Source organism: Scyliorhinus torazame, chromosome 18 (assembly GCF_047496885.1).
Source record: "Scyliorhinus torazame isolate Kashiwa2021f chromosome 18, sScyTor2.1, whole genome shotgun sequence".
NCBI classification, from domain to species: Eukaryota; Metazoa; Chordata; class Chondrichthyes; order Carcharhiniformes; family Scyliorhinidae; genus Scyliorhinus; species Scyliorhinus torazame.
This window is the reverse complement of record NC_092724.1, coordinates 18278380-18305074: the sequence shown is the minus strand read 5'-3', so window position 1 is coordinate 18305074 and position 26695 is coordinate 18278380. Positions and strand designations below refer to the sequence as shown.

At 47.7% G+C, this 26695-nt stretch overlaps 2 protein-coding genes across 3 annotated transcripts in view; one reads left to right on the top strand and one right to left on the bottom strand.

The window, feature by feature from the left end:
- Window positions 1-12037, top strand: part of abhd8a (abhydrolase domain containing 8a) — a 60575-nt gene extending 48538 nt beyond the window's left edge. The window contains exon 7 of the mRNA XM_072482265.1: window positions 11243-12037. Within this exon, the coding sequence (XP_072338366.1) occupies window positions 11243-11261 (19 nt within the window). The 3' untranslated portion in view covers window positions 11262-12037. The remainder of the gene's footprint in view (window positions 1-11242) is intronic.
- LOC140394990 (uncharacterized) overlaps window positions 120-26695 on the bottom strand; it is a 29174-nt gene continuing 2598 nt past the window's right edge. The window contains exons 2-9 of one of the 2 annotated variants that reach the window (XM_072482264.1): window positions 25256-25408; window positions 24278-24383; window positions 22780-22906; window positions 16962-20354; window positions 15572-15734; window positions 12892-13051; window positions 9058-9187; window positions 120-8334 (exon numbers count right to left, since the gene is read on the bottom strand). In XM_072482264.1, coding sequence (XP_072338365.1) covers window positions 8162-8334; window positions 9058-9187; window positions 12892-13051; window positions 15572-15734; window positions 16962-20354; window positions 22780-22906; window positions 24278-24383; window positions 25256-25408 — 4405 coding nt within the window. In that variant the 3' untranslated portion in view covers window positions 120-8161. Of the gene's footprint in view, window positions 8335-9057; window positions 9188-12891; window positions 13052-15571; window positions 15735-16961; window positions 20355-22779; window positions 22907-24277; window positions 24384-25255; window positions 25409-26695 lie in introns of those variants that run through there. The other variant, XR_011936085.1, reaches the window with a different exon arrangement.

Sequence of the window (26695 nt, the reverse complement as noted above, 5' to 3'; positions counted from 1 at the left end):
AGAGGGAGGGTAGAGTAGGAGGGACATTTATATATATTAGACACACACACACACACACTGACAAAGGGGAAGAGAGGGAAGGAGTCACATTTTTATAAAAAAACATTCAGAACCACCGCTTTACAATGATTACATCAAATTCCATTTTTATTCCGCATCTCCTTTGGAAAAAAGCCATCAAGAAGTTTTAAGCTTCTTTTAAAAAAAATCTTTTTATTGGCATTTCTCATATTTATAAACAATTGTATATATACATCACATTTTTCTTACCTGCGTTAATTTACTTTAATGTACAGAAAGGTTTATTTTGTCTTTCTTTTAATTGACCCTAAATACATTTTGCCGCTCTCTGGATCAGTCTATGGCCCCCCCCCCCCCACCGCTTTCTGGATCGGTCTCTGGCCCCCCAACTCCCCTCCAGCTGTGCTTTTATTTTCTGGGGTGGGGGGGCGGTTGGCCCCCCCCATCCCTCCTCTTTTGTGGTTTCCCCACCTTCCTTCCATTAGGTGGAATCCATTAGGTGGATTGGCCATGATAAATTGGGTGGATTGGCCATGATAAATTGTCCTTAGTGACCAAAAAAGGGTTAGGAGGGGTTATTGGGTTACGGGGATAGGGTGGAAGTGAGGGCTTAAATGGGTCATTGCAGACTCGATGGGCTAAATGGCCTCCTTCTGCACTGTATGTTCTATGTCGCCTCCGGGTCCCACAGTCCTTTGGTTCTTTTATCTTGGTTTTTTATTCTTAACTTACTCCTCGTTGCTGGCCTCGAACAGGTTTTGGAACAGGCCAACAAACTGCCCCCAAGTACCTAGGAAGCCTTCCTCAGACCCTCGGATGGTGTACTTAATCTTCTCCAGGTGGAGAAATTCCGAGAAGTCAGCAAGCCAGTCTGCAGCTGTGAGTGGTCCTGCCGATCGCCAGCCGAGCAAGATTCTCCGGCGTGCGATTAGGGAAGCGAAAGCAAGGGCGTTGGCCCCCTTCCCCACCTGTAACTCTGGCTGCTCCAATAACCCAAAGATTGCCACTATCGGGCATGGCTTCGCCCTCAACCCCACAACCTTGGACATTGCCTCGGAGAAAGCTGACCAGAACCCAGCAAGTCTGGGGCATGCCCAGAACATGTGGGCGTGGTTGGCCGGGCCCCTCTGGCACCGCTCACATTTATCCTCCACCTCCGGGAAGAACCGGCTCATCCGGGTTCTGGTCAGGTGCGCTCTGTGCACCACTTTGAGCTGCATTAGACTAGGCCTTGTGCAGGCGGAGGTGGAGTTGGCCCTGCTCAGTGCTTCGCTCCAGAGTCCCCACCCTACCTCTGTCCCCAGTTCCTCCTCCCATTTTTGTCTGGTCTCGTCCAGTGGTGTCTGAGCACTGTCCAATAACTGTCCGTATATTTTCCCACAAAGTCCCCCCTCCTTGTGCCTATCAGGTCCTCTAGTAGTGTGGTTTCTGGGGCATAGGGGTACTCTGCTGTCTCTTTGCGTAGGAAGTGTTTTATTTGGAGGTGTCTCATTTCCTGTCCTTTTGTTAGTTTCCACTTCTTCGTCAGTTCGCCCAGTGTCGCCAGTCTGTGCCCTATGTAAAAGTCCCCGATCGTCAGTGTTTTGAAGGTGGTATCTAGCATGGCTGGGAGATTTTTGTGATTGCCGCAGATGGGGGCATGTTAGCCCAAAATGTTGTCTCAGTTGGGCCCACATTCTCAGCGTGGCCGCTACCACTGGGCTTGTTGTGTATTTTGCCGAGGGGGGTGGAAGCGCTGCTGTAGCCAGGGCCCGGAGGGTTGTTCCTTTACAGGAGGCCTCCTCCATCTGTACCCACCCTGTGCTGGGTTTGTGTACCCATACCCTCACTCTCTCTGCCGCTGCTGCCCAGTGGTAGTTTTGTTGGTTCGGTAAAGCCAAGCCCCCTTTGATTTTCCTTCTTTGCAGTGTCGGTTTGGGAATTCTCGGGTTCTTACCTCCCCACACAAATGCCATGATTAGACTATTTACATTTTGGAAAAAGGCCTTGGGGGTTAAGATCGGTATGGATCTAAACAGGCAGAGGAACCTTGGCAGTACGTTTACCTGCATACAGTGAGACTCTGTACTCTCCTCCAGATTCCCTTTCAGCTTTTTGCATCCTGCAGGGCTAGCCCGAACAAGAGTGGGGACGGGGGCAGCCCAGTCTTGTTCCTCTCTGGAGCTGGAAGTATTCAGAGCTGGTGGTTAGTTTGGATATTCGCTTTGGGAGCGTTGTACAGGAGCCTCACCCAGGCGGTGAACCCTGCTCTGAGCCCAAACCGTTCCAGTACCTCAAGGAGGTATTTCCATTCGACTCTGTTGAAGGCCTTTTCTGCGTCCTGGGAGACGATCACCGCTGGCGTTCTCTCCCTGGGGGGAGGGGTCAATATTACATTCATCAGATGCCTGATGTTCGCTGTGAGCTGCCTACCCTTGACAAAGCCCGCTTGGTCCTCTGCGACCATCCGGTATGCAGCCCTCCAGCCTTTTGGCCAGGACCTTTGCGAGTACTTTCGCATCCACGTTCAGAGGTGAAATGGGTCTGTATGATCCACATTCCGTTGTGTCTTTATCTTTTTGGGGTATCAGTGAAATTGTGGCCTGCACTAGCGTGGGAGGCAGAGTGCCCCTTGCCAGTGAGTCCGTGAACATATCCCTTAGGCGTGGGGCCAGGACTGGGGTATATTTTTTGTAGAAGTCCGCATTGAAACATGAAGAGGAACCTGGGGAGAACCGTCATCTTCACAGTCTGCACCCGTCCTGCCAAGGAAAGCGGGAGCATATCCCACCTTTTAAACTTTTCCTCCATCTGCTCCACTAGCCGGGTTAAGTTGAGCCTGTGCAGGGCACCCCAGTTCCTGGCCACATGTATCCCCAAGTACCGAAAGCTCCTCTCCACTATCCTGAACGGGAGCTCCCTCAGTCTCTCCTCCTGGCCCCTACCGTGGACCACGAACAGCTCACTCTTCCCCACTTTCAACTTTATACCCAGAGAACCTCCCAACGTCCCCCAGGATCCACATGACCTCTCGGAGTATCTTCTGTCAACTTTCAGAATAGAGTTCACTAGTTGCTGCCTGGTCACCCTCTTCCCCATCTCTGCTCGTCTTGGAGGCTATGATCTCTCCTCTAATCACGGCCTTCAGTGCCTCCCAAAACGTGGAGGGTGAGACCTCCCTCTTTTGGTTGTTACTAACGTAATAGCTTGTGGCCCGCGATGTTTTTTGGCAGAAGGCCTTGTCGGCCATGAGGTCTGTGTCCAGCCTCCATATGGGGCACTGGGCACGACCCATCTCTAACCTCACATCCACGTAGCGTGGAGCGTGGTCGGGATGACGATTGCGGAGTATTCCGCTCTCGTGATCCCTGGAAGCACCGATTTCCCCACTGCAAAGAAGTCGATACGGGTGTATATACCTTGTGCACTTGTGAAAAGTATGAGAATTCCTTTTCTCCTGGGTACAGGAACCTCCATGGATCCCCCGTCCCCATCTGCTCCATAAAAGCTCCTAGTTCCCTAGCCATGCCAGTCTTTCTCCTTGTTCTGGGGTTTAATCGGTCCATCAGTGGGTCCTGCACGCAGTTAAAGTTGCCCCCCCATAATCAGTCGGTGTATGCCAATGACGGGGATTTCCGCCATGGTCTTCTTTATCATAGAATTTACAGTGCAATTTATGAATTGTGTCGTCCCAGTTGGGAGCTTACACATTTACCAATACCACTGGTGCCCCTTACAGGACACCGCTGACCATGTTGTACCGTCCCCCTGGGTCCGTATCTTCTTGCTTTCTGTAAAACTCGTCCTCTTGTTAATTCGTATTGCTACTCCCCATACCCTCGTCCCATAACATGAATGGTATGTCTGTCACACCCAGCCCTTCCTTACCAGCAGTCCGTCCTTCTCCCTCAGGTGTGTCTCGTGTAAGTAGATTATGTCTGCTTTTAAGCTTCTTAGGTGGGCGAAGACTTACTGGGCCATTGAGTCCCCTTATGGTCCAGGTAACAACCCTGGTGGAGAGTTTCTGACTCCCCCTGGTCCTGTGGGATCACCTGTACTTACCTATTGGACGAGCCCCTGCACTCAGGGGTTTCCCTTTGTTAGGGGGCCGTCCAAAATGGCCGCGGTCGCTGCTCTCACCATGAGGTGGGGCCCCAGCGCTCCGGGGTTTCCCTTTGTCCAGGGGCACCCGGCATGGACGCCAACTATGTGTACGACACGCAGTTGCACCCCTGCACTCTGGTGCCCTCCCGAGTGGTTGTTGCGGCACCATCTGGGTTCCTTGCCCTGCTCTATGCCTGCCGAGGCCTGTGTCCGTTCTGTTTTTCTACCTCAAGTTTTAAACGTCTAATATATCAAAATCTTGATAGACCACTGGAGACTTATATACGTGTTATGAAGAAACTTTTACCTGGGCCTCAAGAGTTCAGTATGAAATATAAATATACAAACTTATCCTGTTCTAGATCTTTTTAAAAAATGGCCAATTTTTAATATCTTCTCAAAAGGTATGATGCATTTTAAAAAAAAAACATTAAAGAACTATTTACAAATCAACATTAAGAGCAGCAGGTCTGAAGGGACAACATTCAGTATGCGGTCAATGATACAGCTCGATGATGGGTTAAGTTCTGAAAGAAAGAGGACCAGAAACAAAATACACACAGTTTTGGAGTCTCCCCTTAGTCAATTAATAAAACCATCAGGAAGTCCAATGATTGATTATTGCATGGAGTCAATCAGGGATGTCTGAGTCAATTGGCCTCAGAGCTCTTGAACTAGTGTCAGTGGTGGGCAGTAGAAAGAAAATAGCCACATGGCCAATGCCTGGCTTTGAATTGCGATCCAGCGACTCCTTATAATTAGTTTGCATCAGGCTGAGATCCAGGTATCACCTCTCGCTGCCCAATTGCCTGCTCACACTCTCTGTACAGCCTCAACTGAGGAAGATGTGAGTGTCCATGGAACCGGATGCCAGCTAGCGTACTTTCCAAGCCATGTGCAACACAATAGGTTGACAGTTAAACTTAGAACAAATCTCCCTGTGGGATGGCACAGTGGTTAGCACTGCTGCCTCATAGCGCCAGGAATCCGGGTTCAATTCCCGCCTTGGGTCACTGTGTGGAGTTTCCACGTACTCCCCGTGTCTGCGTGGGTTTCCTCCAGTCCAAAGATGTGCAGGTTAGGTGGATTGGCCGTGGTAAATTACGGTTAGGTCGGGTTATTGGATTACGGGGATAGGGTGGGTTGTGGGCAATAAGTAGGGTGTTCTTTGAAAGGGTTGGTGCAGATATGATGGGCTGAATAACCTCCTTCTGCACTGTAGTGATTCAACCTTCCCTTGTACACAACTTACTAAAATAATCACATTTGAATAAAAAAAGATGTATCAGTTCTTGGGATGTGGGTTTCACTGGCTAGGTCACATTTATCACAACTGTTGCAGCACAGGAGATGGCCATTCAGCTCTTCCCTCTGCGCCAGCTGTCCGAATGGGCAATGCACCTAGTGCCAATTCCCTCTTAAATGCCTCGATTCAGAGGGCGGGACGATAGCAGTGGTTAGCACTGTTGCTTCACAGCGACAGGGACCTAGGTTCGATTCCCGGCTTGGGTCACTGTCTCTGCAGAGTCTGCACGTTCTCCCAGTGTCTGCGTGGGTTTCCACCTGCCGCTCCAGTTTCTTCCGAGTTCCGAAAGACATGCTATTAGGTGAATTGGAAATTCTGAATTCTCCCTCAGGCGCTGGACTGTGGCGACTAGGGGATTTTCACAGAAACTTCATTGCAGTGTTAATGTGAGCCTACTTGTGACACTAATAAAGATTATTATTGTGAACGTAACCTGCCTCCACCACACTCTCAGGCAGTGCATTCCATTTTGTTTCATAAATGTAGAGTACCCAATTGTTTTTTTTTCCAACTAAGGGGCAATTTAGCGTGGCCAATCCACCTACCCTGCACATCTTTGGGTTGTGGGGGTGAGACCCACGCAAACACGGGGAGAATGGGCAAACTCCACTGGACAGTGACCTGGGACCGGGATTCGAACCCAGATCTTCAGGGCCGTAGTCCCAGTGCTAACCACTGCGCCACGTGCCATCCTGGCAGTGCATTCCAGATCGTAAACACACGCTGTGTGAAAACGCGTCCCCGTCCTGTCTACATTGCTTCTTTTGCCAATGACCTTAAATCTGTATCCTAGGGCAGCACGGTGGCGCAGTGGTTACTATGGCTGGCTCACGGCACCGAGGTCCCAGGTTCGATTCCGGCTATGGGTCACTGACTGTGTGGAGTTTGCACATTCTCCCTGTGTCTGCCTTGGGTTTCGCTCCCACAACCCAAAGATGTGCAGGGTAGGTGGATTGGCCACCCTAAATTGCCCCTTAATTGGAAAAAACTAATTGGATACTCTAAATTTATTGTTATTTAAATCTGTGGCCTCTCGCCATTCTGTAGTTGTCCCACGGCTATGAACAAAATCAGTTATATTGATTTGGGACTGGAGTTATACGGACAGACATGGGTGAGGTTGGCAGGTTCACTTCCCTGATGGAAGTTAGAACCATAGAACCACATAACACAGGTGGTAGCCACTCGGCTCATCGCGCTGGCCAGCTCTTTAAACACAGTGATTCTTTGGTTCTTTCTGCATAGCTCTACAAATATTTCTCCTCGGTATTTATCCAATTCCCATTTAAAATTATTATGATTCTGTTTCTGGCAAAGCATTCCAGGTTATTTTACACTCACTGTGTAAAAATGCAGTCGTTTTTTTGAAGCTCTCCTGGTCAATTGGTCTGTCGCCAGCTCACAAATCACCAAATTTAACTCAATTCTATATCCCAACTCACCAGGGCGAAATTTGAACCCCCAAAATCAGGATTGCCAGTCTAGTACCATAACCACTAGGCCATCTTATTTTATATTCATTGATCCTTAAAAGCATTTAAATGTACCTCCGTTTAACCAATTTAGACCTGCTCAGATAGTCGGGAGGAGTTACAGACTCCAGCAGAGCAATGGGATTGTGAGGCGTCACAGACATGGTGTCTGCAGCACTCGGGAGGATTGTGGTGCCAAATACCAACACAGTAGCAGGTCCAGGAACTGCTCAACCCCGGCCTGCCGGAGGTCAACAGAAGGGCGCATTTTTAAAAACAATGAAATTGTGTTGAAAAGAAAGATGGGGGTGGGGAAAGTTGTACCTTTAACCCAATCCCCAATGACAGTGCACAACAATGAGGTTTCACCTGCTCTATTGCGGGAAAAATAATCCCCCGGTCACAGATCATCCATTGAGGGAAAGGCAGGTACATCCCCTGGCCATACTCCCAACTCAGGGAGGGAAAAATGCAGGAGCCCCCTGTGGAAAGGTGGGAATTTCACGATAACCACGGGCCGGAGGTGCGACGGTGATAAGAAACTGCGGGAACAAGAAAGCTCAGCGCAGAAATAAAAATCATTGTTGAGAAAATGATAATGGTTCGGAAACTTCTTCTAATGCTGACTGAGTCTTCAGTTTCCCCAAGTTCTGGTGAGCTGCATTATTTAGAAATAGTGTCCAATCAAGGGCAGCGCGGTGGTGCAGTGGTTAGCACTGCCGCCTCACGGCGCCGAGGTCCCAGGTTCGATCCCGGCTCTGGGTCATTGTCCGTGTGGAGTTTGCACATTCTTCCCGTATTTGCGTGGGTTTCGCCCCCACAACCCAAAGATGTGCAGGCTTGGTGGATTGGCCACGCTAAATTGCCCCTTAATTGGAAAAAATGAATTAGGTAACCTAAATTTTAAAAAAAAGTGTCCAGTCGACAGAGCTTAATATCTCCTTGCAGTGCAATGCTCGAATGTACCAGCTGGAGGTGCGCATGCAAGGAGGGGAGGGGAGTGCCATCTCTCCTTCCTCCCCGGGACACAAGGTCCATGAGTATTAACAGGCCACATGCAAGAACACTCATGATCTGAGTCTAGCAGGCTGGTGCGCCAACTGAAGGGTTCCATTGCAAGGAAGCAAACCTGTTGAAATCCAGATACAGTTGCTCAGCTACCATTACCTGTTATTCACTCAGCTAACTGGGACAGAGCCAGCCTGCCTCGAAGGTTCATTCGAAAACGTGACGAGCTTTCCCACTCGTTCGGTGGGGGTCTGAGGTGTCCCCCGCCCTTTCACTGCCCTATCCTAATGTCGGCCGGACGCAGCTGCCGCTCCCCTTCCGCCAGAAAGATCTGCAAGGCTCGGCAGAGCATGTGAACCCCCAGCTGCCGGCGTCGCTTCATCGGCCAGGCCGCAGCTACGCCGTAATAATCGCCGCGCTTCTTGTTGGTCAACATCTGCAGGCCTGGAGCAAAGAAAAGACAAAGAACTTAGTGATCAAGTGCAGCACCACCTCAGGATAGTCCAGTTTATAGCACAACGTAGCTCAGCTTCTTTGGAAAAGAGGCGACTGAGTGGTCTTTAAGATAATAAAAAGATCTCATGAGGTAAACGTGGGAAAGATGTTTCCACATGTGGTTGAGATCGGAAATAGGGGCCGTAAATCTAAGACAGCCATTAATAAATCCAACAGGGAATTCAACAACAATTTGATCCAAGGGCTAAGTTTTAAGGAGAGCCTTTCATGAAGGAAGTGAGGCGGAGGTGCGGAGAGCAGGAAAGGCATCTCCAGAACTCAAGGCCTGTCAATGGATGGCACGGCTGACAGTGACAGAGTGATTAAAAAAGGAATCAAGGATGTGTAAGAGGATAGAAGTGGATGAGCGCAGAGATCACACAGGGTTTTCGGGCTGGAGGAGATTACAGAGATAGGGAGAAGAGAGGGCGAGGCCTGGATTGAAAGCAAGGCGACCTCGCTGTAGGTCAGTGAGCAGAGAGGTGTTTGGTGAAAGACCTTGTTGTGATTTAGGATACGGGGCAGCCAGGTTTTGGATGAGCTCATGTTTACAAAAGGGTGTAAGATTGGTGGTTGGCTAAGAGAGTACTGGATTAGCAAAGTCCAGAGGCAAGGTGTAAATGCATGGTGTAGCATTATTTAGCGTTACATTACCCATACAGTCTGACTCACCCAGTGCATCCACCATGCATGCCTCCCGGGTGTATGCCTCTACAGGAATAACGTTCTGGAAACAGTGCAGAGAAATCACCCCTTGGCCACTCTCCCAAACATCCAGAATCTGTTTCAATTTTGTGTTCACCTGTAAGTGGGGCAGGAGTGGGAAAGTTATGTACAGAAGGATAACAGTATTAACTTTCACTGACCTCATCTCCTCTGTAGATCTTCCCTCCGCCGCTTCCAACCTCAATCTCCCAACCCAGGACAACCTGCTTCTACCTCCTCCCCAAAATCCACACAGGACTGTCCCGGTAAGCCCATCGTGTCAGCCTGTTCCTGCCCCACCAAACTCATTTCTTCCTATCTTGATTCCATCTCTCCTCTTGTCCAGTTCCTTCCCACCTACATGCGCGATTCCTCCGATGCCTACATCATATCAGCAACTTCCTATTCCCTGACCACCTCTTTACCATGGATGTCTAATCCTTCTATACCCCCGTTCCCATTTGGATGGTCTGAGGGTTCTCCGCTTCTTCAGAGGCCTGAAAAATTCCCATCCACCACCACTCTCCTCTGTCTGGCTGATCCTGTCCTCTTAAGTTAACAATTTCTCCTTTACCATATCTTGTTTCCTCCAGACCAAAGGTGTGGCTATGGGTACCCGCATGGGTCACAGCTTTGCCAGTCTCTTTATGGGGTATGTGGAATATTCCATGTTCCAGTCCTACTCCGACCCCATCCCACAACTCTTTTATCGATACATTGATGACTGTTTCGGTGCTGTTCCCGTTTGGACCTGGAAACATTTATTAATTTCGCTTCTAATTTCCACCCCTCTTATCACCTTCACATGGTCCATCTCTGACACTTTCCTTCCTTGACCTTTCTATTTCAATTTCTGGGGATAAACTGTCCACTAATAAAGATTACAAGCCCACCGACTCCCACAGCTACCTCGACTACAGCTCTTCACACCCCACATCCTGTGAGGACTTCATCCCATTCTCCCAGTTCCTTCGCCTCTGTCACCTCTGTTCTGATGATGCAACTTCCCAAACTGTGCTGCTGACATCCTTAATCGCGGTTTCTCACCCACTGTGGTCGACTGGGCTATCTACCGTGTCCAATCCATGCCCCGCACCTCTGCCCTCACCACCTCTCCTCCATCCCAGAACCAGGATAGAGTCTCCCTTGTCCTCACATTTGATCCCACCAGCCTCCGCATTCAAAGAATTATCCTCCGCCAGTTCCACCAACTCCAGCATGATTCCACCAAACACATCTTCCCTTCTCTCCTCCGTCGGCATTTTGCAGGGGCCGTTCCCTCCGGGATACCCTGGTCCACTCCTCCATCATCCCCAACACCTCACTCTCTTCCCACAGCACCTAGCTATGCAATCGCAGAAGATTTAACGCCCGACCCTTTGCCTCCTTCCTGCACACTACTTCGGGCCCGAAACACTCTTTTTAAGTGAGGCAGTGCTTCACCTGCACCTCCTTCAATCTGGTCTATTGCATTTGCTGCTTCCAATCTGATCTACTCTACATTGGAGAGACGAAACACAGACTGGGTGACCGCTTTGCAGAACACCTTCAGTTTGTCCGCAAGCAGGACTCAGACCTTCCTGTCGCTGCCATTTCAACTCACCGCCCTGCTCTCATGTCCACATGCCCATCCTTGGCCTGTTGCAATGTTCCAGTGAAGCCGAGCACAAACTGGAGGAACAGCACCTCATCTTCCGACTAGGCACATTACAGCATTCCGGGCTTAACATTGAGTTCAACAACTTCGGACTGTGAACTCTCTCCTCCACCTTCACCCCAGTTTTATTTCTCGCAATTTATTTTCATTTCTTCCATTCATCTGTTTTCCCCTCACCACTGTCCCCCCTCCCCTCCTACGTGGGCCACCTGTTTAACACACTGCTTACCTTTCTTCTGCCATTCACACATTGTAATCTCCAGGTGTGATTATCAGCACCCTTCTTAGCCTAATCACCCCCATTTACGCTCCTTTTTTCTTCTGTCCTCAACATCTTTGTCCATCGTCACCCTATCACTGGCCCCCTATCCAGCCCCACCGCTCCCCGCCCTCCCACCCCAACTAGAGTATAGATCTGACCCTATTTCCAGTTCCCTCCAGCTGTGACAACGAGTCACCCAGACAAGAAACATTAACTCCCTTTTCTCTCCACAGATGCTGTCAGACCTGCTGAGATCGGCCAGTATTTTCTGTTTTTGTAACAGTATTAAAGACGGGTTAATCTGAAAAGTACCAGTGATCCAAAGGCCTGGACTAAACCTACAGACTGCCGAATCCAAACCCCTTCCCTGCGACAAATTGAGAATTTGGATATAGTTTTAAAAAACAGGAAGTAAAACAGTTGGTGTCAATAAAAAGTGGCTAAGAAGCTGCTAGCGACAGGAGATGGCGATTCAGCCCTTCAGATCTGTTCCACCATTCAACCGAATTGTGGCTGATTTGTAATTAAAATCCCAACTGGTTTCACCAATGTTCTTCAAGGATGGAAACCTCCATGCGACCTCAGTCTCACACCAGCACAGTTGACTCAAGGTTCTCTGAACTTGACACTCAAATTAGCATGGACAATAAGTGTCAGCCTTACTTTGGTGCCCGGGGTCAGGGCTGTACACGTGAACATACACATTTTGAGGGGTAGGCCATTCGGCCCCTCGAGTCTGCTCTGTCATTTGATAAGATTGCGGCTGATTAGATTTTGGCCTCTCTGCCTCGTCCCTATTCCCATTGTTACCTTGTTAGTCAAGAATCTGCCTTAAAAGTATTCACTGACTCGGTCTCCACAGTTCTCGGAGGAAGAGAATTCAACAGGTTCACAGCCCTCAGAAAAAATCTCTCTCATTTCAGTCTTAAACGGAAGAACACATTTTTTATTACATTTTTAAATTTAAAAAAAAGATTATAGAATTCATTTTTCCCACAATTAAGGGGTAATTTAGCGAGGACAATTCACCTACCCTGCACATCTTTGGGTTGTGGGGTGAAACCCACGCAGACACGGGGAGAATGTGCAAACGCCACACGGACAGTGACCCAGGGCCGGGATCGAACCCGGGTCCTCGGTGCCGTGAGGCAGCAGTGCCGCCCTTAAACGGGAGAACCCTTATTTTAAACTGCGTGCCCTAGTTTTAGTCTCCACAAGAGGGGGGGGGGGACATATATTCTCAAGTCACCCAAGGATAAGATCACCTCGATTCTTCTAAATTTCCAATGGATCCAGGCCCAACCATGCTATCTCAGCACCAGGATCGCGGTTTCAATTCCGTCCTTTTGCATAGAGTTCATATGTTCTCCCCGTGTCTGTATGGGTTTCCGCCGGGTGCCCAGGTTTCCTCCCACAGTCCAAAGATGTGCAGGTTAGGTGGGATTACGGGGATAGGGCGGGGAAGTGGGGCCCAGTGGGGGGTTCTTCCAGAGGGTCTGTGCAGCCTTACTGGGCAAAATGGCCTCCTTCTGCACAGTAGGAATTCTATGAATCGGTCGAGGAGAAGCAACAATCGTTCCGTAAATATCAAATGCAAGGTTCCTGCGCCAATCATAACCCAGGTGACCACTGCACACCAGTAGCTTTGACAAAGGGTCATCTGGACTCGAAACGTTAGCTCTTTTCTTTCCCTACAGATGCTGCCAGACCTGCTGAGATTTTCCAGCATTCTCTCTTTGGGACCACTGCACACCACTGGGGAGTCCAGGTCCACACGCTCTCCCCCAACAAATAAATGATTCAGACATGCAAACTTTCCCCCCCCCCAAAAGCCGACGCTCAGTAAAGCCAATCGATTGAAGATCCACTCCACCCTGCTTACCTGATTACTGTTAGTTTTAAAATACGTCAGTGCATCGTAGAGGTGACAGTAGGGTCTGGAGCGCTTCCCCTTTCCCACATAGAAGATGGAGCTGACAAATGTGCGGAAGCACTCTGCGGAGCTCAGTGTGTGACACCGGGCTGGCAGGTTCTTCGTGACCCTGGGAGGAGGGGGAAAAGAGTGAACGGAGAAAGGTAAAAGAATAAGAGGCAACTCAAAAGGAACATTCACAAGAGTTTATATCCCTTCGTTGCGCTTTACAAATTAAACTTAGACGACAAAAAAATTAATGCTCTCCTGCCGCTAAATCAGCGTGCGTCAAATTTGTGAAAAATCACAATAGGAACATAGAAACAAAAACATACTGGCCAGTCACTTCACCGTTGAAAACACACCATCAATTACACCTGGTATTTTTACAGTGCCTTCAACATCGTAAAACAGCCAAAGGCACTTCACAGGGGTGTTCCCAAACATAAGTGGATAACTGAGCGACATATGGGGATATTAACACAGGTGACCAAAGCAGTAATGTTAAAGGAGCATCTTAAAGGAGGAGAGGGGGCAGAGAGATTTATCAGGGAATTCCAGAGCTTGAGGCATTGGCAGCAGAAGGCATGCCTGCCAGGTGGTAGAGAGATTAAAGTCAGGAATGCACTCGACAGCGTTTTAATTGCAGGGATGAGGAACGTCAGTCATGTGGACAGAGCAGAGAGGCTGGGATTGTTCCGCTTGGAGAGGAGAAAATTGGATAGATTTGAAAGAGCTATTCAAAATCATAAAGGGGCCAAGACAGAGCAGGAAAGGGTCAAGAACCAGAGGACATTGATTGAAGGTGACTGGCAGACAAGCCAACAGCAACATGAAGGAAAGCTTTTTACACAGCGAGTGGTTAGGAGCTGTAATGCAATGCCTGAGAGCGTGCTGGAGGCAGATCCAACTTGAGGCTTTCAAAAGGAACTTGGATAATTATCTGGCTAGGAGATGCTGGCAGGTCAACAGGGAAACAGGGCTGGGTGAGCTGCACTGACGTACAGCTGGCATGGACACAACAGGCTGAAAGGGCCTTCTTCTGAGCTGTAACCATTTTGTCATTCAACATCGTGAGCCGACCACCATCCTGTTCGAGATCAGACTCAGGATGTTGCGGGTCCAGGGAGGGGGCACAGATTCTCATCAGGATTTACCCACTAAACCAGAAAGGGGACCAACAATTTTGTAGTTCAAATGCATGAAATCAAACCTGGGGCTGGATGATGCAGGGGGTTTTCATCTCCATTCCACTCGAGCAATTTAAACACCCCGCAAGGGTTCTACGTTGAATGAGTTTACACAGTCTCAATCTAGACACTAACCTAGATACTAGTTAGTTCTGAGGTTGGGACCAGTTACTGGGACTGTACAGAGGGAACATTACCGTACATCTAACTTATGCCCTGCCTACCCTGGGAGAGTTTGATGGGGACAGTGTAGAGGGAGCTTTATTCTTTTTTAAAATAAGTTTAAAGTACCCAATTCTTTTTTTTTCCCCAATTAAGAGGCAATTTAGTGTAGCCAATCCACCTAGCCTGCACATCTTTGGTTTGTAGTGATGAGACTCACCCAAACATGGGGAGAGCGTGCAAACTCCACACAGACAGTGACCCGGAGCCGGACTGAAGCCATGTCCACAGCGCCGTGACGCAGCAGTGCTAACCACTGCACAACCGTGCTGCCCGAGGGAGCTTAATTTGTATCTAACCTGGACCCGAGTGTCTTTGTGCACCATTCGCTGAAGGTAAGTATGCAGGTGCAGCAGGCGCTAGACGGCTAATGGTATGTTGGCCTTCATTGCAAGAGGTTTCGAGTATAAAAGCAGGGATGTGTTGCTGCAATTATACAAGGCCTTGGTGAGGCCACACTTGGAGTACTGTGTGCAGTTTTGGTCTCCTTCTCTGAGGAAGGAAGTTCTTGCTCTCGAGGGTGTGCAGCGAAGGTTTGCCAGACTGATTCCAAGGATGGCGGGACTGTCATATGAGAAGAGATTGACGAGGTTGGGATTGTTCTCGCTGGAGTTCAGAAGAATGAGGGGGGATCTCATAGAGGCTTATAAAATTCTGACAGGACTAGACCGGGTAGATGCAGGGAAGATGTTACCAATGATAGGTGTGTCCAGAACCAGGGGTCACAGCCTGAGGATTCAGGGTAAACCATTTCGGACAGAGATTAGGAGACACTTCTTCACACAAACAGTGGTGAGCCTGTGGAATTCATTACCACAGGAAGTAGTTAATGCTAAAACTTTGAATATATTCAAGAGGCGTCTGGCTATAGCACTTGGGGATAATGGCATCAAAGGCTATGGGGAGAAAGCAGGATTAGGCTATTGAGTTAGATGATCAGCCATGATCGTGATGAATGGCGGAGCAGGCTCGAAGGGCCAAAAGGCCTCCTCCTATCTTCTATGTAACCTCGTGCTGTACCTGTCCTGGGAGTGTTTGACGGGGACAGTGTAGAGGGAGCTTTACTCTGTATCTAACCCCGTGCTGTATCTGTCCTGGGAGTGTTTGACGGGGACAGTGTAGAGGGAGCTTTACTCTGTATCTAACCCCGTGCTGTACCTGTCCTGAGAGTGTTTGATGCCAACAAGCATGAATATTTCTCGACTTGATTTAAATTTGAAGACAACAAAAGAATGTACCTGGGATCAAGGAGCAAGTAATTGAAGCTGGATTTGAGGAGCCCCTCCCTCCATTTACGGTTCTGGTCCGGCTGATCAAATTGCTGCACTAAAGCCAGTTCATCCTGGCTGCAGTCTGGGAAGACAAACGTTTCCAGACTTTGACACAGCTCTGGACTGTAACCTGTGTAATAAAAACAGGTGAGCAGGCTGGACTGATTACATTGAGAGTTACAGAAATTGCTGTAATATAATCGACCAATGGACTGGGGGAGGCGAGAATATTTTGTTTTCATCCTAAGGCTGCTGGGTGTCTGGAACTCTCGGCCTGAGAGGGTGGGAGAGACAGAATCCATTATCATATTGTAAAAAACATTTGAGGGCAGCACGGCGGAGCAGTGGTTAGCACTGCTGCCTCATGGCACCGAGCTCCCAGGTTCGATCCCCGCTCTGGGTCACTGTCGGTGTGGAGTTTGCACATTCTCCCAGTGTTTGTGTGGGTTTCGCCCCCACAACCCAGGGTAGGTGGATTGGCCATGCTAAATTGCCCCTTAATTGAAAATTGGGTACTTTTTAAAAAAAAAACTATTTGGATCTGTGCTCAAAAGTGCCATAACCTACAGGGCTAAGGACGAAGAGCTGGAAGGTGAGATTTGTCCAGCTGTTTCTTTGTCAGCAGGCACAGCCTCCCCGAACAGGCGCCGCAATGCGGCGACTAGGGGCTTTTCACAGTAACTTCATTTGAAGCCTACTTGTGACAATAAACGATTTTCATTTCATTTCAGACACCATGAGTTCAATGGTGTCATTCTGCGCTACTAGTGTATAAAAACAATTCTCAGAGAAGACAAACTTTACATAAGCCACGATCTCTCTTAATCTCCCTTCTGAATTAGTTACATATAAAAGAAACTTAACAGCCAATTAAGAAATGCACCAGCCAATTTCTGCACAGCAAGCTCCCACAAACAGCAAGGAGCGAACGAATGAATAACTTTATTTTGTTTTAAAAACTGACATTAGTGGAGTGATAAACGGTGGCCAGGATGCTGGGGAGAATGCCCTGCTCTTTAAATAGTGCCATGGGATCTATTTTTATGTCCATGTGAGAGAACTGATAGGGGATGAGATTTTAAGTGCTGCCTCTCAGGGCTGTGGCTGTGTCAGCCTGGACTATATATTCAAGTCTCAGGAGTGGGAGTCTGGAGCTGAATGCTATCCATTTAGCCAGGACACATTACAGGGGATGACTGCGGTCCATGTGTAATGAGCTTGCTATGTTTCTGTCAGGCAATTTGGAGTAGAAATAGGGTACAGGTACAGAGGTCATAGTCTGACATGTTTCTGGGACGTGGTAACAATCAGGACCAGCATTTCCAAAACACAAGCAAGATTCAATTTCCCGACTTACTCGAAAACTGTTGTGGCTTCCTGGGGACGGGCTCCTTTCTAACCCGGTCCAGAAGATGCAGATAAACCTTTCTAGTAAGGGCTGTTATTGGTCCAGGGTCTTCTCCGTAATCTTTAAGCTGCCTTCGTATCTGACTGTTCGATAGAAGCAGAAGGCGAGGAGACAATTTTGGCAGTTCATCACTAGGCAACATGTTTTTTCCCACCTTGGCACAGAACTTCCTGTTCTTGTAGGCCCTCCAGTCATAGATGACTGTCTCCTCAGAGCCTGAAGTGCTGAGGTTCTCAGAGCTTGCATCCTTGCAAGGGTAACGGCGCTCTATCAGTGTGTGACCCTCCTCGGGGTCAGTGTAAAGGTACTCCACCGTCTCACTTACACTGCTGTCAACTGGGCGACCACCAGGAGAAAGCTGAAGGTCAAGGTTGCCCAAGAGGCTTTGCCATTCAGCATTGTCGTTGGGTATTTTTGACAGACGCTCTTCAATAGAACGTTTTGAAAAGTTGCACGTTTGGTGCCTATTTCCCAGCTGCAAATCGACACCCTCCAGCCTGGTGCTTTCGCACACGTTGCTGTTTCGGGGAAAGGCCCCAGTCTCAGCCTCGGCTTCTCCAGCTAATGGCACTGGACTCCGGCACTGAGAGGAAGGTCGTGAGCGAGCAAGAGGCAACTCCACAGCACCAAACAGTCCCTGCTCTATCGTTGATATTCTCAGCTCACGTTGCAAGTCATTATCTTCAGAAGACCACAGGACATCACCTCCGAAAGCAGTATTGGATCTCATTTGACCGACACTATTGGCTTCTATATCAGTTTGAACCGCCACTGGAGCTGACTGATCGATGGGTGGGTAAAAACAACCACCTTGGTTGGCATCTCCATATTCTTCAAGGTTTACTGGGTGTGGAACCGGTCCTGCTTGACTTCCTTTATTGGCATCAGCCTCACTTTTCAACCTGACGCACTGTTTATTTCTGTTGGCATCATGCCCCGGCAATGAAGATCGGGTGGTTCCTTTTTCATGCTTGGTGTTAAGGAAAGGCACGGTGTCAAAGTTGCCCTCTTCCTGGTCTGGGCACAAAGCCGCCGGCGGTCGGACAGTCCATTTCTCACATCTGACAAAGGGGACGGTGTCGAAATCTGCATCTTCACTGTCTGGAGAGTGAGCACAGGAGCGAGTCTCGCCTTCATCCTCTGCTCCATGGGAAACAGCAGATTCATTGCTGAGTGAATCAAAACAACCAGATGGGCTTCTAGCATCTTCCATCTGCTGTTCACGAACTCTCCTAATTCTAACTGGCATAGCAAGTGTCTGTTCGAAAAGTGAAGAACTACAACTTCTTAAAGAGTTGTTGGCCAGACGACTCTTAGTCCGTGGGGTGACAAAAGGCGACAATCTATCAGCATCAATTTGAGGGAGCCCAGTCTCAGTTGGTATCTTGATCTTCTTCAGTAACTGTTCCAACCCTGAACTACCTTCATCTTCTTTCCCATCCTCAATTGATGAATCTTCTTCATCTGAACAGGTTTCGGCTTTGTTTCCCACACTATATTTAATGGAAACAGAATCACTTTGTGATGCTCCAAGGCTTGTTTCATTGGAAGACAGAGATTTTTTGGTGGGCAGCATCAATAAACCTGGAAAATTCCCATCTTCTATACGGCCCGTGATAGAAACAAGCTCTGCCACAGAGTGATCCCCTCGCTTACATTTGTGATTTTGGCTGTGTGCATCCGTGGCTGGGAACATCGCCGGGTTTGACTCCATCGCGTTACGCGGAACTGCATTTAACAATCCCTTGTTGACACAGCTGTTTGTACAGGTAGATCCTGCACATGAGCTCTGTACAATGTCATTGTCACTTGGGTTGATTAGGGTGCTGTGGGAAAGACTTGCATCGTGGTAGCTACACTGCCTTTGAGGACTTGGGGAGTTGCAATTGGGCTGCTCGCTTGTCCTTCGCAAAGGAGAATCTCTCAGCATTTCGTCAAAGAGCTGGGTGTCCTTGAAAGGAAGAGTCTGCAAATCTCTAGTGTGTACCAGCTGGATGTTATGAGTTGCCAGCTCACCTGTACACTCCGAAACAGATGTGTCCTGGTCCCTGCCTGAAGGAGTCGGCCGTACTAGACATTGGTCTTTTTCTGCCTGGCTCATTGGATCTTCCGGAGCTTGCTGTGTGTGACTCGTATGCCCAAAGTTTCCAACCGCACAGGAGAAAACCACAGACCCATTTGCACAGCTACAGTAGAGGCTGCTGCTTGAACCAGAAATGGAGACTGAAGCTTTGGAATCACCACTATTTCGTTGGGCTGTGTCAGTATGCGGAGCATATCCATCATTGACTGTTCCCATGGTATAATCTAAAGTGTCCTCAAGGAGAAATGAAGTAGTTTTGTCCACGTTGTGTAGAGGAGTCGGATTCTTGCGCTCAAATACATAGATATTATTTGGTGAAGTTATGTCAATGCCTTTGCCTTTAGATGGTCTTATCAAAAGTTCAGAATCACAAAATCCTTTGTCCTTGGCAAGGTCAAGCATAGTGTTTGCAAGGGGTTCGTTGGACTGAGATTGATCCTTTGAAGTGCAAGTACAATTCAATTCAGAGACCCACTCTGTATCAACAAAAGTGTCATCCTCTTTAAAGACTTCTTTCTCTTCATACAAATTAATTGTGGCTCGCTGGACATGGAGAGGTTCAACCGGGGAGTACTGGGCTTCAGGGAGATTGGAGGAGTTATTCAGTTCACAGTTTCCAACTGGACACGGTTGAAACGCAGATGGAGGCAAAAAGCTCTCGTCGTCAGTGGAGGTGTTCAGTCTGTGGCTCACGGCTGGAGGGAGCCGGGTGGCAGACACAGGGGAAAAGCTCTCATCGTCCTGAAGGGTTAACTCCTGGTCCGCTGGTGTACTGTCCTCAGAGGAGTCAGCTGCAAAATTCAATTCATTTAGAGTCTGCTCTTCATACTTTCCAAAGGTAGATACACGGGTACTTGACAACGCACAGCTGTCAAGGTTTAATTCTGTAGTTTGACCAACAATGCGGTGCTCACTCCTGTCCTTAGTAACACCCATATTATGTCCTGGTCCCTGGGCTTTCATTGTTCCTGATTGGGACCAGGGCCTCTGTGATTCAGCCCAGACCGATGTATCCTCTCCCAAAGGGCCATTCCTCGGGTTTATTCTCATCAAGCAGCTGCTCGGTTGTTGACTGACTTTGCGGGAGTCAGCGACAACAAACTCTGGTTGTCCGAGGGTTGAGGTTTGCTGGGTTCCGCCAAATGGATGACATTCTTCACACCTTCCCGGAAGCCTGGCAGCCTCGTGGCTCTTTGCAATGCCAAGCTCAACTGGATCAGCAAAGAAATGAAAACCATTTCTGGCTGTTCGATAGCAGACTGCAATACAAAAGAGCAATCGAGTGGTTAATAACATTCAAAATAAATGGTCTTCATCTGACCCACCAAAGCCCAGGCTATTTTCTGTTTGTTTTGGATAGGCACTAATATTAAAATGTTTTTTAGAGTTCCTAATTCATTTTTTCCAATTAAGGGGCAATGTAGCGTGTTCAATCCACCTACCCTGCACATCTTTGGGTTGTGGGGGTGAGACCCACGCAAACATGGGGAGAATGTGCAAACTCCACACGGACAGTGACCCAGAGCCGGGATCGAACCTGGGACCTTGGCGCCGTGAGACTGCAGTGCTGCCCTCTGGATAGGCACTAATAAGATCATCAGAAATAGGAGCAGGAGTAGACATTCATCTCCTTGCACCTGTTCGGTTATTCAATAAGATCATGAATGATTGGAATGCGGCCTTGACCCCATTTTCCTGATTGCCCTCCCATAACTCTGACTAACTCAAACCTGGAATATATTCAACCAGCTGCCTTCACTCTCCGTGGGAGAGAATTCCTAAATAACCTTCTGACAGAAGAAATTCCTCTTACGCTCAGTGTTAAATAGCATACCCCAATTCTTTTAAACTGTTGCACCCTAGTTCTGGATTTCCATATAATAATAATAATCTTTATTGTCACAAGTAGGCTTACATTAACACTGCAATGAAGTTACTGTGAAAAGCCCCTAGTCGCCACACTCCGGCGTCTGTTTGGGTACACAGAGGGAGAATTCAGAATGTCTAGTTCATCTAACAGCACGTCTTTCAGGGCTTGTGGGAGGAAACCGGAGCACCCGGAGGAAACCCATGCAGACAGATGGGAGAACGTGCAGACTCTGCACAGACAGTGACCCAAGCAGGGAATCGAACCTGGGACGCTGTTGCTGTGAAGCCATAGTGCTTACCACTGTGCTACCGTGCTGAAGACCATCCTCTCAGCATCAAATGAAACTTGTGGTGCTGCATTTGGCTCGCTAACCCGCTCTTTCCTCCTCAGAAGCAGAGACAGAAAAATTGAGAAAGGGGAGAATTTGGCTTTTTCCACAGATGGCACCTCTTGAACTTCAAATCTTGGTTCTATTAAAATTTTACTCAACTCTAGTTCCTCCTGCCATTGTTTATCAGCAAATTACGTGATTTATTGTTGTCGTCCCTGAGCAAACTACCTGTCCGCGCAACCCCCTCTGCCAAGCCCTCCGCCCCCCTCCCCGCCGTCGTCAACGACAACTTGAAAATTTTCATGAAGGGCAAGTGATCGTTAAACAGATCATCACATGATGAGTTCAAATGAGTTGGTCAAGCCTTTGGTCATCTGCCTTAATGGCTCGGTGTGAAATACCATTTGGTAACCATTCCTTTGAAACCGTTAACCACATTAAAGATGCTAGATAAATGTAAGTTGTTGTGGTCAATAACACCCCCCAACCCACCCACTTGTGATGTACATCCTTATTACCCAACCCCAGGTTGGTCAAACAGGTGGGGCTTTGCTCGCAAAGTGCCACAGAGGAATATTGCCCAAGGATTCATGGGAATGGGAGAAGCTGCGACTTTATCAAGTGCCATAAAAGGGGTTTTTGGATGATAGCAGCAATACAGATTTTAATTGGAAGGGATAAAGTGAACGGAGAATGGTTGAATTTTTGGAATGCAGGCTTTAAAGTTCATGTGATATCGGATGGAAAGAGGGAAAAATGGTAGCTTCTGTGCAATTATTCCAGATGTATGAAGAATTCCGGAGAGATGTAGGCCATTCAAAAAAAAAGACCAATGTTTCATTTCAGGAACTGCAACTCTCGATGGATGGAACCACAGTTTATCTGTTGGCTGCCTGTCCCAAAGCAAAACGAGTCGGGATAATTTTCAGCTTAATTGTGAGTGGCTAGCAGAGTATGCCACAATGATGGTTTTACAGTGGCATCCGCAGAATCCCTACTTCGCAGAAGGAGGCCATTCGGCCCATCGGGTCTGCACCGCTCCTCCGAAAGAGCACCCTACCGAGGCCCACTCCCCCCGCCCGATCCCTGTAACCCCATAACCTCATCTAACCTACACATCTTTGGACACCAAGGGGAAATTTAGCATGGCTAATCCACCTAACCCGCACATCTTTGGAAAGGAGATAAGCACGAGGGAGAAAGGGGTGGAGTGATATGTTGATGGGATTAGATGAAGTAAGATAGGATTGATCAATTTGGCCAGACGGCCTAAATCGGTGCTGTCGATACTTTGTTGTATCATAATTGTCAGTTGCTGAGGGGAGGAATAAAACACCACAACTGTGGACTGGGCAGAGTTTGTTAACGACACGGCAGACTGGGCAAAGGACCTTCCTGGCTCATACACATCAAATTATACAAGAAACTATTAGCCATTTGGTAAAGGGTTGAAAACAATTATGAGAGTGTAATGGACTTTGACCATATTGATACGTGGGAGGGTCTTCCCCTGCATCCTCCAGCAGAGTGGAGCGGTGATACGCTTGTAGAATCTGACGACATCTCACATTTCCTTGCTCTTCAGCTAAATCCACCGCCCTCAGTCCATCCTAGATTTTAAAATCAAATAAACAAGATATTGACCTCAAGTGCAGTTCTCGAGAGTAGGATACAGCGCAAAGAGTTCAAACAAACACTGCGATACGGCTAAACATGTTTTGCAAAACATCCTGCAGTCTACAGTTTCTGATAGACTTTCCTGGGAGGGAGTGTTCTCCAGATTTCCACTCCAAATTGCTTCTTGTTTTCACTCTTAACAGACCTGGCTCTAATTTTAAGATTAGGTGCACTTGTTGGGAATCCATCACGGGAAACAGCTTCTTTGTATCCATCTTCTCCATTTATCATTGTTAAACATCTTCATTAGATTACCTCATTAACCTACAAATATCTAGTCATTTATCCAATCGCAGTTTGTGGGACCATGCTGTGAGCACGCTGGCTGCAGAATTTCCTACAATACAGACTCCTGGGCATTATAAATTGAGGAATAGTGTACAAAAACATGGTGAACCAGCGAGGCCTCAACTGGAATTTCCCAATTTTGGGCACCGCCCTTTAGGAAGGATGTGAAAGCTTTAAGAAAGGGTGCAGAGAAAATATTCAACAATGGTTCGGGAATAACGAACACCAGATGTGAGGACAGAGCAGAGAAGCTGGGGTTGTTCTCCCTAGAGATCAGGAGATGGAGAGGAGATTTAATAGGGGTGTTCACGATCACGAGGGGCCTCGAAAGAGTAGATAGGGAGAAACTGTTCCCGTTGGCAGCACGGTTGACAACCAGAGGACATGGAGACATGGTGGTTGGCAAAAGAACCAGAGGTCACATGAGGAAAAACATTTTGTATGCAGTGAATGGTTAGGATCTGGAACGCACTGCCCGAGAGTGCGGTGGAAGCAACTTCAATCATAACTTTCAATAGGAAATTGGATAATTAGCTGCACGAAAGGCACGGGGAGTGCAATTAGTAGAGTTGAGTTGCTGTCGCCAAGTACTGGTCCAAACACAATGGCCAAATGCCCTTGTTTTGTGCTGTAACCAGTCTGTGATTCCATGAAAACCGTTGCAGTTAAAAAAAATAATTAACCAGCATTTTGCTATCTCTCAGGCCATTAAAAGTGCGACATAATTAGTCCAATTTCTCACTGCTCTTCCATAGAGCCCTGGAAACTTTTCCCCGTCAAGTATTTATCCAATTCCCTTTTGAAAGCCATCACTGATTCCCTTCGAACAGCGCGTTCCGGATCATAATAACGCACTGTAGAAAATGATTTCTCACCTCCACTCTGGTTCTTTTGCCAATGATCTGAAATCTGGCTCCTCTGCTAAACGATCCGCCTGCCACTGGGAACAGGCATCAACACAAAGTTCTTCCTTCTTTAATGCACAGCACAGGCCGACATTGCCTTTACTCAGTTACCTGATCCAGCAGAGTTGGGTCTGCTCCATTTCTGAGCAACAGTTTCAAACTCTTCACACACCCCCAAGAGGCAGCTACGTGCAAGGGAGTGAGACTTTCAGTGGACCTACAAAACAACAAAAAGATTGGGTAAGAATTGAAATTCAATAGCTTGCAACCTCATTAGGTCGTAGTGATAATATCACTGGACTAGTAATCTAGAGGCCCAGGCTTATGCCCTGGGGACATGGGTTCAAATCCCACCATGGTAGCAGGTGGAACTTAAACTCAAGTAATAAAAAAATCTGGAAAATAAAGTGAGTAAAAACAACAATCATCAATTGTTGTAAAATAATCCATCTGGAAATCTGCCAACCTTACTCAGCCTGGCCTACACGTGACTCCCACAACAAAGTGGTTGATTCTTAGACTGCTCTCAGCAATGGCCTAACAAGCCCCTCAGTTCATGGGCAATTAGCGAGAGGCAAATGGTGTAAATGCCCACATCCCTTGAAAGATTTTTTTCTATAATGGACTCTACTAAAATAGCCCAGTGTTACCAGGATATTGCTCCACAACACTGGCCAGTCACTGGTGATGGTGAAATTCAAAACTACTAAAATTATACAGGACCAGTTATATTGTGGTGCCTCCCCTCACCCGCCTTGCAAATAGCAACATACTCCCCGTGAGCCCCCTGTAAATTCAGAGACGGTTCTGGAAACTCCCTCCACCATACAAGTACTGCACCCACTCCTGGGGACCCCTTGCAGGTGCGTTCACTCCTGGAGACCCCTTACAGGTGCTATCAGGTTCCATCCATGTCTTATTCAAGAAAAAGTGCGAATGATTCAATGAAAATTATAAAAAGTTCTGTTTGCACAGAGTAACAGGAAAACAACTAGCACATTGAATATGGAGTCGGAGGTCCTCACTTTGTAAACCTGTGCACTAAAATCAGCCCAGTGACACATGCGACTCCAACAAAGCTTCACTAACCTGACATTGGGATTTGCCCCATGCAGAAGTAGTAGTTTTAAACACCGGATTCCACCTTCTGTGTCCTTCCCAGATGCCAAGTGTAGGGCCGCTATTCCCTCAGGTAAAACCAGATTGGGATCGGCACTTCCCTTTAACCACTTTGCCAAGGAACTGGGGAGGAAAGAAAAGATTAAATGGGATAAAATCAGCTCACAGCCATCGTCAGAGCAACGCAGATTAGAAGATCTTTTTGCATCTGTCCTAAGGTGCTTCACACCAAGAGCTGGCAGACTTTTCAAATAAGTGTGGGCATCGCAGCTCAGTCTCAAACTGTCCTTAGCCAACACACGTGAACAATTTGCATTTATACAGCACCTCTAATGTAGTAAAACATCCCAAGGTGCTTGACAGAGCGGTAACAAAATCTGATATGGCACCACACAAGATACTTAGAATGTGACCAAAAGTTTGGTTAACAAGACAGTTTTACAGCACAGGAAGAGGTCTGTGGTCTGTGGAAGAGGTCATCAAATTAATCTATTCTAATCCCATTTTCCAGCACTTGGTCCATAGCCTTGTAAGGTGTATCGTTTCAAGAGCTCATTTAAATGTTTCTTAAATGTTGTGGAGTTCCCGCCTTTACCACCCTTTCAGGCAGCGGGTTCCAAATTCCCACCCCACTCTGGGTGTAAAGGGTTTCCTTCAAATCCCCTCAATCTCCTGCTCCTTACCGTAAATCTATGCCCTTGGTTGTTGACTCCTCTACTTGGAGGAAAAGTTCCTTCCCATCTGTGTCCCTCATAATTTTGTAGACATTAGGGCAGCACGGTGGCACAGTGTTAGCATTGCTGCCTACGGCGCAATGTAGGTTCGAATCCCGGCCCTGGCTCACTGTCCGTGTGGAGTTTGCATGTTCTCCCCGTGTCTGCGTGGGTTTCAACCCCACAACCCAAAGATGTGCAAGTTAGGTGGATTGGCCACGCTAAATTGCCCCTTAATTGGAAAACATAATTGGGTACACTAAATTTATAAATAAAAAATAAATAAAAAAATAATTTTGTAGATATTGATGAGGTTCTCCCAGCCTTTTGTGCTTGAAGGAAACAACCCCAACCTAACCGAAACGCTCCAGCCCAGGCAACATCCTGGTGAATCTCCTCTGCATGTTTGCATGTTCTCCCCGTGTCTGCGTGGGTTTCACCCCCACAACCCAAAGATGTGCAAGTTAGGTGGATTGGCCACGCTAAATTGCCCCTTAATTGGAAAACATAATTGGGTGCACTAAATTTATAAATAAAAAAATAAAATAAAAATAAAAATAATTTTGTAGACATTGATTAGGTTCTCCCAGCCTTTTGTGCTTGAAGGAAACAACCCCAACCTAACCGAAACGCTCCAGCCCAGGCAACATCCTGGTGAATCTCCTCTGCACCCTCTCCAGTGCAATCACATCCTTCC